This window comes from Monodelphis domestica, chromosome 1, assembly GCF_027887165.1.
Source record: "Monodelphis domestica isolate mMonDom1 chromosome 1, mMonDom1.pri, whole genome shotgun sequence".
NCBI classification, from domain to species: domain Eukaryota; kingdom Metazoa; phylum Chordata; class Mammalia; order Didelphimorphia; family Didelphidae; genus Monodelphis; species Monodelphis domestica.
In genome coordinates, this window is record NC_077227.1 from 565,411,028 (window position 1) to 565,426,351 (window position 15,324).

General features: G+C 35.0%; 1 protein-coding gene across 4 annotated transcripts in view; it reads left to right on the forward strand.

Moving 5' to 3' along the window:
* The window catches only part of MCPH1 (microcephalin 1), a 337,814-nt gene that overhangs the window by 82,012 nt on the left and 240,478 nt on the right, over positions 1 to 15,324 (forward strand). For all 4 annotated transcript variants that reach the window (XM_007476232.3, XM_056813405.1, XM_056813404.1 and 1 more), the window contains 2 exons: positions 11,034 to 11,071; positions 14,176 to 14,338. In XM_007476232.3, the coding sequence (XP_007476294.2) occupies positions 11,034 to 11,071; positions 14,176 to 14,338 (201 nt within the window). The remainder of the gene's footprint in view (positions 1 to 11,033; positions 11,072 to 14,175; positions 14,339 to 15,324) is intronic.

Here is a 15,324-nt window from a genome sequence, read left to right on the forward strand (position 1 = left end):
GTATTTAATTTGCCATAAGACTTAAGGGGACTAGAAGGAATGCTTCTCATTAGAAAAGTATTTGTTCTAAGAGAAGTTGGTTGCAGACAATTTTGGATTTAGTTTATAAAATGTTTAAAACTGTTTTCAGATGCATCTTGGAGCCTGAATATTGTCTTGCCAGCTTGTGAAAAATCACTAAGATTTTTCATGATATATATTTTTCATGACATATCATTTCAAATTATACCAGATTATTTCAATCTTCTGAATGTAACTTGAACCACAAAGACTATTTGTTTGGGACACTTGTCTTTATTGGCATCAATGCCCCATTCCTGCATGAGGGACATGTCAGGGTAGAGTTAACAAGAGTGGGAGAGAAGAGAGATCTGGTCTCTTGGGTGAGAGGGGATTTGATATCTAGTTTCTAGAGAAAGATACACAATGCCATCCTTTCTTCAGGACATCAAGGTAGAAACAGTCTGTGAAGAAGGCAATGTGTAGAACTTCAATCATGTCCTTATTCTCAGTTTGGTACACTAGAGATTTTCAGGAATTTCCTTTGGATGAAGCCTGGCACTCTCATTTGGTTGAGTTGAGTTACCTCCTTCCCATTGAGTATCTCCTTCAATTTATATTATAGTAAATATTCTCATATGTATACTCTCTGATTTCTGTTTTGTTTTTAACTTGGGTTTAGTTACTATTTCCTTGTGTGCTACTTATGTAACTGGCAGTTGAAGGGAAGAGAGACAAGCTTTGTATATAGAGTTTGGGGACCTCTTTCCCCATCATGGAACATAATCAGGAGTTCAGCTTGAACTTAGTTACTTTCCCTAGACTAACAGTATTTAAGGGAAAAGATAGATATAATTCTAGCTGCTACTCCCTCTCTCTGAGGAGAGCAGAGGGACCAGCTCCTATTCACAACCAACTGCTTCCTCTCTCAGTAGGAATTAAAGTCTCCTTTGGAGAAAGGTTAAGGGAGGAAACACTAGAGATGTATCTAGTCTGGCCTCCTTGTGAGCCACATACCAGTCAATCTCTCTTGCAAAAGACTTTGCAATTAGGAGCAGCTAGATAACACAGTGGACAGAGTGTTAGGTCTGGATTTTGGAGAACATGGGTTCGAATTTGAACTCATATACTTCCTAGCTTTGTGATCCTGGGCAAGTTCACTCTAGATTGGCTAACTCTTGATGCTCTTCTGTTTTAGAACTTATATTAAGACTGAAGGTAAAGGGTTAAAAACAAACAAACAGACCTTATGTTTATGTGGTTTTGATATGCTAGTCATCAAATTCTATGCCCCCCAAATATTGCAGTTTCTATGAATATCTATTCATATTTATAGATTCAATTGGCATTCTTTCTGTCTTTCTACATCCTAATATAAGCATGACAAAGGTGATTGGCTGACTTAATTTTTGATGTTCTTGAGGATTTGTGATTAAATGATTTAGCTTAAACCTTTTCCCCTTTTTATTTTTAGTGCTGCAGATCACATAGTAGAGTTCTAAGTTCAAGTGATCATCTGTATTCTTTTATTATATAGAATTTTGTTGCACAAAATATTTCTTAAATAAGTGGGCCATTGGTTTGGGCTTGAGAATATTAAGTCATACTGATTTTTAAAATAAAAAAATGATGGCCTTTGGTACTCTGGTTCACAACTTTTTCCCCCAAGACCTTTGATTTCAACCAACTAATCTGCCAGAACAAATTTTGAGGTCAACAAACATTAATAACCCTTTTGTTAGCAGAGATGGCCTCCCCTCCCCAACTATCCTTAGTTGCTGGACACAGAGAACATGATGAGGATGAGAGAACCAGACTGGAAGTACACTTATACATACATCTAGGGTTTTCCCATTGCCTGCCCTCTTTAGAAGGGGCTGATAAAAACCAGAAAAATCTAAATTCCCTCAGTTGAGAGACAGACCCACCTATAGGTGCTGGTGGACTGCATGCCCTTAGTGGATGTGGAAGATATGATAATCATGCACAAGAATCTGGACCCTGTGTGTGTCTTCACCTATGTGCAGTTCCTCTACAACCACCTGAGAAGTGTCACAAGCTTTGTTCATAGTAGGAAGAACTACAGGGCATCTCTGCCATCATCATTCCTATGTGCTCACCCCTCCCCTCTCCCCAGAGCAAGTGACTTGGGGGAAAAGACTCCTCAGGGACATCTCCTCCCTTTTCCCTTCCAGTATGTAGATAAAGAAAGACTCACATAATGCCACTTTTCCCTCTACACTCCCCAGGCACCATCACCCATTCACTACCCCATCCCCCACTCCACCTCCATCCTATAGCTCCAGCACTCCTGCTACTCATAGTGTTTAATGGATTTTTAGTAAATTACTCATATTCAAATAAAATCATAAAATCAATGAGCAAATAGTAATTGACTAGATACTATTTTTGTCATACTATGGGTGATACAAAGATATTGTCCTTTCCCTCAATTTTGGTTGGGAAGATACAGACATAGAAATATAATTGACAATCTAAAGTTATATATGATGAAGACAAAATCAATGATACTGGTAGTAAGTGCTACTGAGTTAAAAAGGAAGGAGACATCACTTACCTGAAAAATTTCATGGAGAAGGGGAGTTAGGCTTGAGTGGTGTTTGAAGGAAGAAAAAGGTTCAGAGCAGTGAAGAAGAAGAAGGGAAGGAAGCAAGCGATGGTGGTTGGTTATATAGGCAATGACCCTGAAACCTATGGAGGTACAATAAATTCAATCAGTCTGGTTGGAGCAATAGGTTTGATAGCAAAAATATCAGGTGATACCTTTGGAAAATTAAATGGGTCAGATTATTGAGCACTTTGAATACCATGTGAGCTTGGAAGATTTGGGAACTTTTTTTCTCTACATACTCAGGACCCAATGAAATCTTTTCAATTAAGGGACTGACATTGTTGTATATAGATGGATAGGAGAAGAGATAGGAGACTTTTTCAATAATCTGTGTGCCAGGTGATAAGGATCTGGGCTACAATAGACATATTTTCATTGTAAGTGGTATTGAATATGATCAAGAGATATTTAACAATTTGTATTTTTAATGCATGTCCTCAATAAATATTTCCAAGAGCCTCCACTTTATTATAGTAACCCTAGATCCAGTAATATACTATTAACTCTTACCACCAGCTTGTCTTAAGTTGTATAATTGGTTTGGACCTGTCTGGCCTGACCTGGCTGAGTATTCAGTTTGGCTATACTACTTCCTTCCTGTGACTTTAGACAAATTAAATACCCTCTCCTGGGCCCCAGTTATCTCATGTATAAAATGAGGGGGTTGGACTAGATCAGTAGTATCTAAATCAAATAGAAGCACATCCATGTAGACTGCACAATAACTTAGAAAACCATATTTATTAAGATCAACATTTTCTATGTGGCATTACATTTTTATTTGTTTTTAAAAACATTTTCCACTAGACTCAGGCAGAAAATCTGTGTTAAAGTTCCATCTTTTACTTCCCAGCATTGTGACTTTGACCAAAATACCTTAAACTCAATGAATTTATTTCCTCATTTCTTAAATAAAGGTAAAGGCATTCTTTAGACTTATTCTGCAAGATGTAAAGCCTATTATAAAGGTGGGATATTATTATGCCAGTACCTTAGAATCTTACAGTTTTAATATGAAGAATCATATCAATGTGTTCTTAACTGAAATTTGAATCCTTAACATTTACAAGAGCCATGACAAATAGTCATTGAGTTCATGCTTGAAGATCATTTTTGAGTTAGAACTCACTATTGCCTGAAACAACTTATTCCATTTTTTATTAGCTCTGATTATTAGGAGATTTTTTCTCTAAATTGAGCCCAAATCTGTTTTTTTTTATCTCCTATTGATCATAGTTGAAAAGTTATATAATGCAATCTGAAAAGACCTAGATTCTAATCTTACTTGAAAAATGTGTGTGCTGTGTGGACATGTCACATAACTTCTTTGCAAGTCACTTAACTACTCTAAGCCAGTTTCTTCATCTGTGAAATGAATATTTTTAATTAAAATCTCATGTACCCATATGCTAAACCTATTTTATGCCTTCATCCCTTTAGTTTGGCATTATAATGCCAATGATTATTTTACATTCATTCAGCAAGAACACCAGCTATGTACAGGCTACCATGTGAAAGGTATCATGCTACATGTTCTAAAGAATGCATAAAAGTTCTTTGGAGATCATATCTTAATTTTGTAAATATTTATTAAACAGCAAAAAGCAGGCCAGAGAAAGAAAGAGAAGCTTGAACTCCTTGGTTGGCTAGCTGGGAGTGTGAGAACTACCGGGACAGCTGAGCAATGCCAAAACCAGACCATGGGCCTCCTAAGACTATGATTCCAAGAAAAAAATGGGCTGATTTCCTGTTCCCTCTGTCAGTTTATGCTTTTCATGATGGGTTCTCAAGAAGGACAAGAGGTTGGTCTTTCAGACATCAGGAGTAATCATATGGTGTTTAGAGTAGCAGCATAGCACACATGTACTTTTCTCCACATGACTCTACCTAGCTGATTTAATTACTTTACCACCCTTCTTGTTTACAGATAAATAAAGATCTTTTCTCTACCCTGACTCAGTCTTGGGGAAGAAATGGTTTATAGCTTCTGTCTAAGATCAAACTGAGCTTTCAAATCAAAAAGTTTGTTTTGGGTGCCAAAAATGGGGTACAAATTAATATTAACTTTCCACAACAGAAAGGAGCAAGACACAGAACAGGTCATATAATATAAGAGTGACTTTTACCAATACCTTAAGACTTCTATTAAAAAAAAATTCTGAGGGAGCTCTTGGGTATCAGAGATCACTTTCAGCCAGGGAGAATTAGGGAAATCTTATTAAAAGAGATGGCAGTTAATATAAACCTCAAAGAATAGGTAGAAAATCTCAGCAGGTAGAATTGGAGATTAAAGAATCCTAGGAAGGTAGATAGGCATCGTGCATAAATGAGGCACTACTGGGAATAACTGTATTGAAACCTGTACTTTAGTAAGATTTATTTTTCAATAATATGGAGAATAAATTGATGGGAGAAGTAGAGGCAAGAATACACTGTTCATTTTAATTATCTCAGCAAGAGCTAGATTAGAAGGAAACACTAGGAATAGAAAGGGTGGGACTGTTATCAACCTGAATAAAGAACAGATAAAATTTGATCAAAATTGGGTGAATTACTACAGATAAAGAGAAAGTATTTAAAGAAGACTCCTAAGTTTAGGAACAGAAGAATAATGGTGTCATTAAAGAAGTATGAGAGACATGAGGGTCTTGTCTGGAATATGATGATAAATTTTCTACATATTCAATTTGACATTACAGTAGTACATCTATATAGGATATTTCAGCAGAGAGGAGGATAGAACTAATGCTTCATCAATATTTTTGTAAAAGTACTCAGCTTATTGGGAAAATACAGAATCTTCCATTTTATTTTAATTTTTCAGACTTTCTTCCAGGAAATATAATAATTATTTTTCATGTTTGAACTATAAATATGCTCCAAGAATCCTATTCTTTGAGAATGCCTTAATATAATAGAATAAATGTATAGAATACTATTGGAGAACAAAAGTTCATTTTACTCATCCCAAATATTGAAACAAAATGGTTTCAGTTTTTATTGACTCTGTCAATGTATAGCACTTTTCTCCTTCATTTATAAAACCCTTGGGGCCAATTCTTTCTAACCCTCTGTTCTTTTCAACACTTGGCCAGTAGTACCAGAAGACTAAGCCAATGCATTGTACTATCTTATTTCTTGGACAGAGATGAAGATATTTTGGCCAAGGGGGTTGGGTTAGGGGATTTGGAATTGTTTGTCTGTAATTTTTTCAGTTTTCTAAAATTGGGATTCTCCTGTTTAATATTGGCAAATTCAGACGTTCATTTTGAAGAGATGCCCATTGAAATAAATTATGTTAGGCATAAACATTTTGGTAGAAAAAGATGAATTATTTTTTATTGTGTGGGTTTTTTGTTTGTTTGTTTGTTTGTTTGGGTTTTTTTTTTTGCTTCTCTTCCTCCTCTCCCTCATCCAATGAAATTGACCAGTCTTGGTCAGTCAGCCAAACAAGGATGTACATTTGTAGGTACTCTGAATTTCAGAGAGACTCCACGCATCCTACAAGTGTCCCTCCTAGCAAGAACTTTGCTTTGCTCACTTTGAAATGGAGCAAAATAAACCTTTTAGGCTAAGTACCCTTTATGTTTTTGAAGAGGAACTAATTTTTATTTCTCCAAAGACATGGACCTCCATGGCTTCCATACTAGGTTTTAAAGCGACTGACTCTTGCAATGCATTTGTTCCTGGTACAGTGAAAGGGATTTGATTTGACTAGTTCCCGTTAAGTAACTAGTCACTGTATGTGTTACTGTATGTAAAAGCTGACTCTTCCTCCTTACCTATTCTGTCTTTTCCTACAGATTTTTTAACCATTTATTATTGGGATTATTGGGATGCTTCTGTTTCATGGAAACATCTTGAAATTATTCAATTTGTAGAACTGAAAGGCATATATAGAACAGAGCAGAGATACTGTTTGTTGTTAGTAGAATATGGGTATAAATATATGAAGTTTAAAACTTAATAACTAGTATCCTAAAATTTGAGAAATTTTCAGATGAGTTCATTGTATGTCTAGATAGTAGCACACAAAAGCATGTTGAAGCCCTTCTCTATTAGAAAAAAGTAAATTTTTGAGACTAATGTTGGCAGAAGAGATTGGGGAACTTAATGTGGTCCAAGGTATCCTTGGAAAAAGTGATGCATTTCCTTTAAAAAATATTTTTTAATATTTTCTTTTAAAATAATTTGAAAAAAACAAAAGAACAAAAAATTACTATTAAACTACCAGAAAACAAGGATAAAAAACAATAGATATCATATTACAAGAAATCATAAAGAAAACTCCCCTTATATCTTAGAACCAGAGAACAAAATAGAAACTGAAAGATTCCACCAATCCCTACCTGAAAGAGAATTCAAAATGGAAACTCCCAGGAATGTTAAACCAAATTTCAGAGTTCTTTGATCAAGGAAAAATTACTTTAAATATTAATATTTTAAATACTTTAAAGAAACAACGCAGGTACTATGAAGCTGTAAGTCAGGAACACACAAGATTTAGAAGCTACAACAACAAAGGAGTAGAGGGTTTGGAACATGATATTCCAGAAGGCAAAGGAATAACATATCCATCAAATTAAGACAAAAGACATGGATGTAAGCCAATTAAAATATGACTATCTCAAAAAAAAAAAAAGAATGGAAGTATGAGAGAGGCATGTACTTGAAGAAATGGGAAGGGGGAGGAAGAGTAGGAACATTATCTCACATAAAAGAGGTGTGCAAGGAAGTTTTTACAGTGCGGGTAAAAATGAGGAATAGCCGGAAATACTCAACCTTACTCTTACTTTCATCTAAATTGGTTCAAAGAGGAAAGAATACACACACACACACACACACACACACACACACACACACACACACACACACACACTACAGTATAGAATCCATCTTCCCTAAAAGGAAGTAGGAGGTGAAGGGACTAAGAGAAATAGGGAATGGTGATAAGAGGGAGGATAGATTATGGGAAGCTGTGTTCAGAAACAAAATAGACTTTTCAGAGGAAGTGGGGGAGATAGAAGAAAAGAGAGAAGGCTAAACAGAAGAAAATAAAATGAAAAGAAATAAGTTAATAATCCTGGATGTGAACGAAATAAACTTGCCTATAAGATGGAAATGGGTAGCAGAATAAATTAGAAACTAGAATAAAAAGTCTATTACTTATAAGAGTTTTCTCAGAGGAGAAAAGAAGTTTGATGTTGTGACACAGGACCCTATAGGAGCATAGGAAGAAAGACAACTTACATTTTCAGGGTTGGGATTCAGTTACATATGTTTACTGAAAGACTATAAAGATGGATGATTGTACCATAAGAAATTATGCTTTGATCTGCATCCCAACTCCAACAGTTCTTTCTCTGAAGGTGGATAGCATTCTGTGTCTGAAACCCTTCAGAATGTACCAGATCATTGTATTACATAGAGTAGTTAAGTCTTTCACAGTTGATCATCATACAGTTTTATTATTGTGTACAGTGTTCTCCTGATGATGCTTATTTCACTCTGAAGTTCATGTAGGTCTTTCCAGCTTTTTCTGAAATCATCTTGTTCATCATTTCTTACAACACAGTAGTATTCCATCTCCTTTAGATACCACAGTTTGTTCAGCCATTCTCCAATTGATGAGTATCCCCTTAATTTCCAACTCTTTGCCACCACAAAAAGGGCTGTTATAAATATTTTTGTAAAGTAGATCCTTTTCCCTTTCTAAAATCTCTTTGGGATGTAAACATAGTTGTGGTATTAAAGGATCAAAGTGTATGCTCAGTTTTAGAGTCCTTTGGGTATGGTTTCAAATTGCTCTCTTGGATCAGTTCACAACTCCACCAAAAATACATTAAGGTCCCCTCCAACTTTTAGCACTTTCCTTTACTGTTATATTGGTCAGTCTGATAAGTGTGAGGTGATTCCTCAGAGTTGTTTTCATTTGCATTTTTCTAATCAAGAGTGATTTGGAACATTTTTTCATATTATTATAGATAACTTTGATTCATCTGAATATTCATCTGAAAATTACTTGTTCATATACTTTGGCCATTTGTCAATTCTAGCCCTCTAATCAGAGGGACATGCAACTGAGGGCATAGATGAGGTATGAGTACCAAAACTGAAGCAACTTCCCAAGTGATCAGTTTATTCATGATGAGCTTATCCTGGCAAGGGTAGAGGTGAGGTAGGCGGTAGAGTGGGAGAAGCATGATGTTTGTAGAGTTGAAACAAAGCAATGTAGATGATGGGAAATGAAGAGTGGGAAATATATTAAGTAAAATATTTTTGTGTGTTCAGAGTACATTAGACAGCATGAATATGCAGCCTATAGTTAACATTAGTGTTTCTGCTCCATTATTCTTTAGATATACTGAGCATATTAGAATTAGACATTTTCTAGATAGGACTATTCAGAACTCTTGATTTCATTGACTCCAGCAAGATAAGCAGATTAAGCAAACCTTTTCCAAATAGAAGGAAGTTTGGCCTAATCATCATCATCATAGTAATAAAATATGACATTTATATAGTGCTTTAAAGTTTACATGGTGCTTTCATTCATTATTTCATATGACTTTTCCTTGCCCAAGTTCTCAGACTTCTCAAAATCTAAGTATCTTAAAAGGACATTCAACTGATTCATTTCTTTGATTAATTCTATTTGGCTCAATGTAGAGATAACTTGACATTTGCATTACAGATAAGCCTTTTTTCAAATGTGGCCTTTTTACATGTCCAATGTATTTCTCTCTGTCTCTGAAGAGTCTATTGGGCAGGATTGCAATTCTGTGACAGTTGCCCTCTGAGCCTTAATATATGTAACTCTTCTTAGTAATCTTAACTATGCAGCTCCAGGAAGTATTAGTGTTGTTATGGCTATATAGCCAGAATGTCTAAATGAACCCCTAGTCAACTAGATTCTTTATCAGACAGCTGTAGGAAGTACAATATTCTCTCCCCACCGCTCCCCCCAGTTGTTTTACTGCCTTGTGTATATTTTTCCTTGCCGTTCTTTTTCCCATCTTGGGTTTTAAGTTTCCCTATGAAAACAATTCCTCCATTTCTTCTGTGATGTGATGTACTGTCCTACTTGAGTTTCTCGTTGACTTGGAACTAACTGCCCTTTCCTCTACCCAAACACCACAATGGGGGCCCTCATTTCCTTTCTAGATATTAATAGATAGATGACTAGACAAAAAAGATTAGAAGCTCTAATGTCATTGACAATCAGTGTTCCACAAGAAATCTGAAAGAAAAATTAACATCTTCCTCAAGATTTCTAGACTAGAGTATTCTTATGACATTGCAGAGTGAGATAACCACAGGAATAAAATACTAAATAAAAAATCTTTCTGAATTCCCTTCTACCTTATTGTTCCACTGAGAAAGTTCTTTAATTTCTCTATATTGTCCTTCCTCTATCACTACAGTAATGATCTCAATCACTCTTCTGCATATTTTGTGAAGAACATGGCTTCTGTTATTCATATACCCGGAAATGCTTCAACACAAAATGCACTGATATTTCCTTGCAAAGTGTTCCATAAGGAATCAAAGTTCTGATGAAAACTTAATCCATGTAATAGAATGAGATCTGATTTAGGAGGAATAAAAGAAATACTAGACTACATATTTCTGGAAAAGTAATTCTCAATCCTGCAAATGTAGCCTTCTCTTTCATCCCCTGGGAAGAGAGAACTCTAAAGGAGCACTGGCATATATTGGCATATATGATATTAGTGTAGCTAGCTGGTTGAAGAAAAGTGACTGTCTCTTAAACTTCCTCATGCTCAATTTTATTTTCCATGGAGTAAAAATTTACATATGTACATGCTGTTTCCCTACAGTAATATAGAACCTCCTTGAGGTCAGAGACTATCGTTTTTTTTTGCTTCTCATATCCCAAGTACTTAGAACAGTATCTGGCACATAGCAAGCATTTAGTGGTATAGTGAATAGATTGCTAGCCTGGAAGCTAGGAAGATCTCAGTTGAGATCCAGTCTCTGACACTTACTGGTTATATCATCCTGGATAGGTTGGTTAACCTCTCTCTAACTCAGTTTCATCAACTGGAAAACGAGGATAATAACATCTACTTCATATGATTGTTATATAAAGTAGTTCATAAGCCATATAATACTATATACATTATTTTTTTTAATGCTGATTTTGCTTGATTGAGGCCTCAAATTTTGACTTGCTCAAGGTTTGCCACCATTACATGAATTTCTCTTACAGGAATATGAAGCCCTTTTATTGTGCCACTGAACCAGTCCTTCATTCTTCCATCCTTTATTAGTGCTATAATTTTGATAGAAACTACTATAGTTAAGTTTCTGTGGGAAAAAATGATTTTCATATTTTTGACCTTTTCTTTTTTTGTTCCTTCTCTTTTGAAATCTGTAGCCAACAAGAACATTAGTCATGACAAGCATGCCCTCTGAGTAAGTACTAGTTATTTTGATAACTTCCTATTCTGTGCAAAATGTTAGCTGAACATAAATGGCATTTACTTTCACATGCTGAACTGAATGAAATTTATTTATAGTCCACCCAAGGAATGTAACTTGTATAAAGATTTAAATGGTTGACCCTGTTACTCTGTGCCAGCTATAAAAGTGAGAACGTTACTTAGGTCATATGGGAAGTAAGAGGCAGCACTTTTACAATACTTTGCTGTTCCTTATGCCCACAAATTGCTTCTTTTCCACACCATGGAAAGTATAATTGCTTTGAAAAGAATGTTAGAGACTACCCTAGGCTCTACATGCATTTTTCAAGCTCTTAAAGAAATAGCCCCTTTAATTCAGTGGGACAGCATTTCCTCCATGGTGAATCATTGGAGGTGGTTGGCCCTGAATATTTGTGGAAGAGTTAATTTTCTGGCATTCTCTTATCATCCTTCTTAAAACACTTACACAGGAAAGAACATCCAACACAAATATGGTTCCATATTCTGTGTTATACTTGGTTGCAGTTTTTAAAATTCTGTTTTTAGGGAAGGGAGGGGCAAAGGATTATATGATTTTTCACCCCCCACAGATCTCTTTCAGGTTTTGAGACATTCATCAAATTTTAGTGACATTTGTATGAAAATCCAAATTGGGGCGTGGTAGAGGGGAAGGATATGTATATTTTAAACACTTTTTAGCAAGATGTTTGTTTTTGTTTCACAGCATGAAATAAAGGGGTCAATACTTGAAACACCCTATTCATGATGAATGTTTTTTTTAATTCCTATAATTTTCTCCATATGTATCACCAATGGGTTCAATATATTCTAAGTGAAATAATGTTGAAATTATTTGATTTTGAATGAGTATAATTTTCTTTAAATGACACATTTTTGCTTATGCAAAAATGTAACCCTTATCTACTCATGAAATCCTATGCTTATAAATAAAACTTTTTTTGAAAACTTCAGACATTGTTTTCTTTCATTCTTTTCTTCATTATTCTTCCTCTGTCTCTTTCCTCCATTTGCTTTTGTATAAAAGTTAAAAGATAGATATGTAGGTCCAATCATACATGGAAGAGTATCACAAGATCACAAAATCAGAGCATGAAGGGGCCTCAGAGGCTATCTAGTCTATTCTCAATGAACATATGAGGAAACCAAGGCCCCAGGAAGTTTTAACTTATACCAGAGTTCACTAAGCTTCAAAGATATAGGCTTATTCAAATGAGCTTTTCTGACCCTAAAGCCAGTGTTTTTTTTCATTGTAACATGTTGCTTCCTTGCCTTGGAAAGACACTTGTGAATCATATAATAACCAGATAGTTCATAGATAACTATGAAGCATGGAAATTTAGAAGAGGCAAGGACCTAAAAGATCATCTAGACCAACTCATGCATTATATAGAAGAAAAAAACTGAGGACCTTAAAGAGGATTATATAGTTAATTAGTGACACAGATTTGCATTTCTTTCCAGGGAAAGGAACTTTAAAATCAGAATGTAAATATCTAGGTTCCAAGTTCTAGGTCTGTCTGTCCAGGCTATGTGGCCTTGCTTAAACTACTTCCCTTCTGAGGACCTCTGTTCTCTTCTTTGTAAAATGAGAAATTAGATTATATTGTGTAAAAATTAAATTATATCTCTAACAATAAAAATATTATATTTTATGGGGTTTATTAAGGATCATTAGAAATCAAGGAATAAAGAAGATACAAAATGAAAACCATGTGCTCATGGCTGATTAGCCCATCTGTGCTTAGCTTATTACCACAAGACTTGCTACATCACTGCAAAGGAAGAGAGCATGGGAGGCGTTACTGCCAGTTAAATTCCAATTATGATCTCACCAACGTGGAGACAGGAGAGATTATAGGGAATTCCGGGAAATACCAAGCACTTCTGGGGAATGAAGTCTAGGGTTCAAAATCTCCATTTATACAATAGCCCCCAGGAAGATTGAGAGAGCTATTAATTGCTTGATGAGGGAAGTACTTCCTATTATAGGAAGGATGAAAAGTATTCTGAAGACTAGCTATGGGGTAGAGCTTTATAATCTTTTTTTGTACCATGTACCCCCTATCACAAGCTATGAATAGCTTCTTAGACTATTCTCTTCTTAGAATGATATATTTTAAATTCACAAAATAAAATATTTAGAATTAACAAGGAAACCAAAAGTTGATGAAAATATAGATTATTATTTTTTCCATCTAAATTGACAGGCTTACTTGAAATTTCTCCACAGACCTTCTAAGGGACTGTAGGTTAAGAATCCCTGTGTTCAAATTCTCTTTGACATTTAACTACCTGTGTTATCTCAGGTACCTCAGTTTCCTCCTCTCTAAAATGAGAGGATTGAGCTATCTCGTTTCTGAAGTTTCTTACTAATCTGTGATTCTGTGATACTAAAATAATATAAAGGTAAAAGACATTCTGGGCTACAGGATATCGCAGGAGTTTGAAATAATATTGGAACTGTAATGGAGTCTGTGAAAATAATACCCTATCCAAAAAAAAATATCATATAGCCTAAGGGACAATCGAATATAGTGGAAAAGGCACCATGGTGAGAGTCAGTTATAGTTATTTAACTGACCTTGGGTGAATCATGCTACCTTCTTGGCCCTCAGTATTCTTGCCTCTAAGAGAAGAGATTGTTGTCAACCTGTTTCTTCCTTTCTTACTCCTTACATAGCCCCATGTTCTTTCTAACCTTTCCAGGGATTTCAAAAAATAGGGAAAAAAAAACACCAACTTGGAAGAAGTGAAAAATTGAACATGAAACAACATGGTATAATGGAAAGAGAGCCAAATTCAAGTGTGGGCAAATCATTTAAACTCCCAGTACACCTGGCAGCTCCAGAACACCTAAGTTGTAAAGCAAGCACCAGTCTGAATTGGTATAGGGGACTTTCCCATCCAAAACTCATGTATGAATGAAATAAAAATTCTGGTCCTAAATTTTAAAATAGGATTGAGAATAGGAATATAATTTAGCTTTAGCTTTCTTTTTATTCAGGTTAGTTGTCTGTAGTACTTGTGGAGGAGTTATTTGACTTAAGTTATGTTTTTAAATATCTGGTTCTGTAGGAAACAGAATATCATCATGCAGGTGGTGGACAAATTGAAGGACTTTTCTATTTCATGTGAAGTGTGTGAATCTACAACTCATGTAGTTGCAGGGGAGCCTCGAAGAACTCTAAATGTACTGTTGGGAATTGCCCGTGGCTGCTGGATTGTTTCTTATGAATGGGTAAGTAATATATTGGCATTTGTTAATCTGCTCATTTTAAAATGGGCAGTTTATATACCATTCTGCCTTAGAAGTATACTTTCATTAGGTTGCCCTTTTTTTTTGGCCAGTTTTCAACTTAAAAGGTTAAGAATGTGGCAGGAATAGAGGTTAAAAGTAGAGAAAAGGGACATAAATATCTTTCATAATGATATTTGCTCAGCCAATGGCCAAAAGAAGGCTAGAACAGGTTTAGGATGAGTCTTCTTACAACTGAATGATTGATCTTCTGTGTTTGAATTAGAAATGATATGACTTACATGGTAATCACTAACTAGACTGTTAGTGAGTGCTTAAAAAGCAGAAAGAATTCCATCATTGTTTTTACAGGTGGATTTGTTTAAGATGAAACTTGTTCATTTAATCCCATTTGGATATGTTTTATCACATACATAGCTATCTATACAGTATATATTCCATCAAGTCTGTGCATTGAGTGTTTTCTCATATATCATTATTTTAAACATTTATAAAATTTATTTTGCCCACTATATCTTTTTAAATTTTATTTTTTCCTTTGACAATGTTTATTTTGTCCCACTTATAAAAATAATTTTTTATGTTTGTTTTCCAACATTTTGAATTCTGCATTCTCTCCATCCTCTCCTCCTTCTTGGCAAAGATAAGCAATTTGATTTTTATTATACATGTTCTATCATATAAAACATATTTCCATATTCATCATCTTGTGAAAAAAGACACCTTAAGGAAAACTATTAAGAAAATAAAATGAAGAATGGCCTATTCCAATCTGCATTTAGGCTCTATCATTTCTTTTTCTGGAGGTGGATATTGCAACACATTGAATCCTTGCCTTGGAAAGTACGCTTGTGGTTCATATAACAACCAGATAGTTCACAGATACTAACATTGATACCTATAGAAGAATGGAAATTTAGAAGAATTTTTCAGTATAAGTCCTTTGAGATTGTCTTGGATCTTTTTTA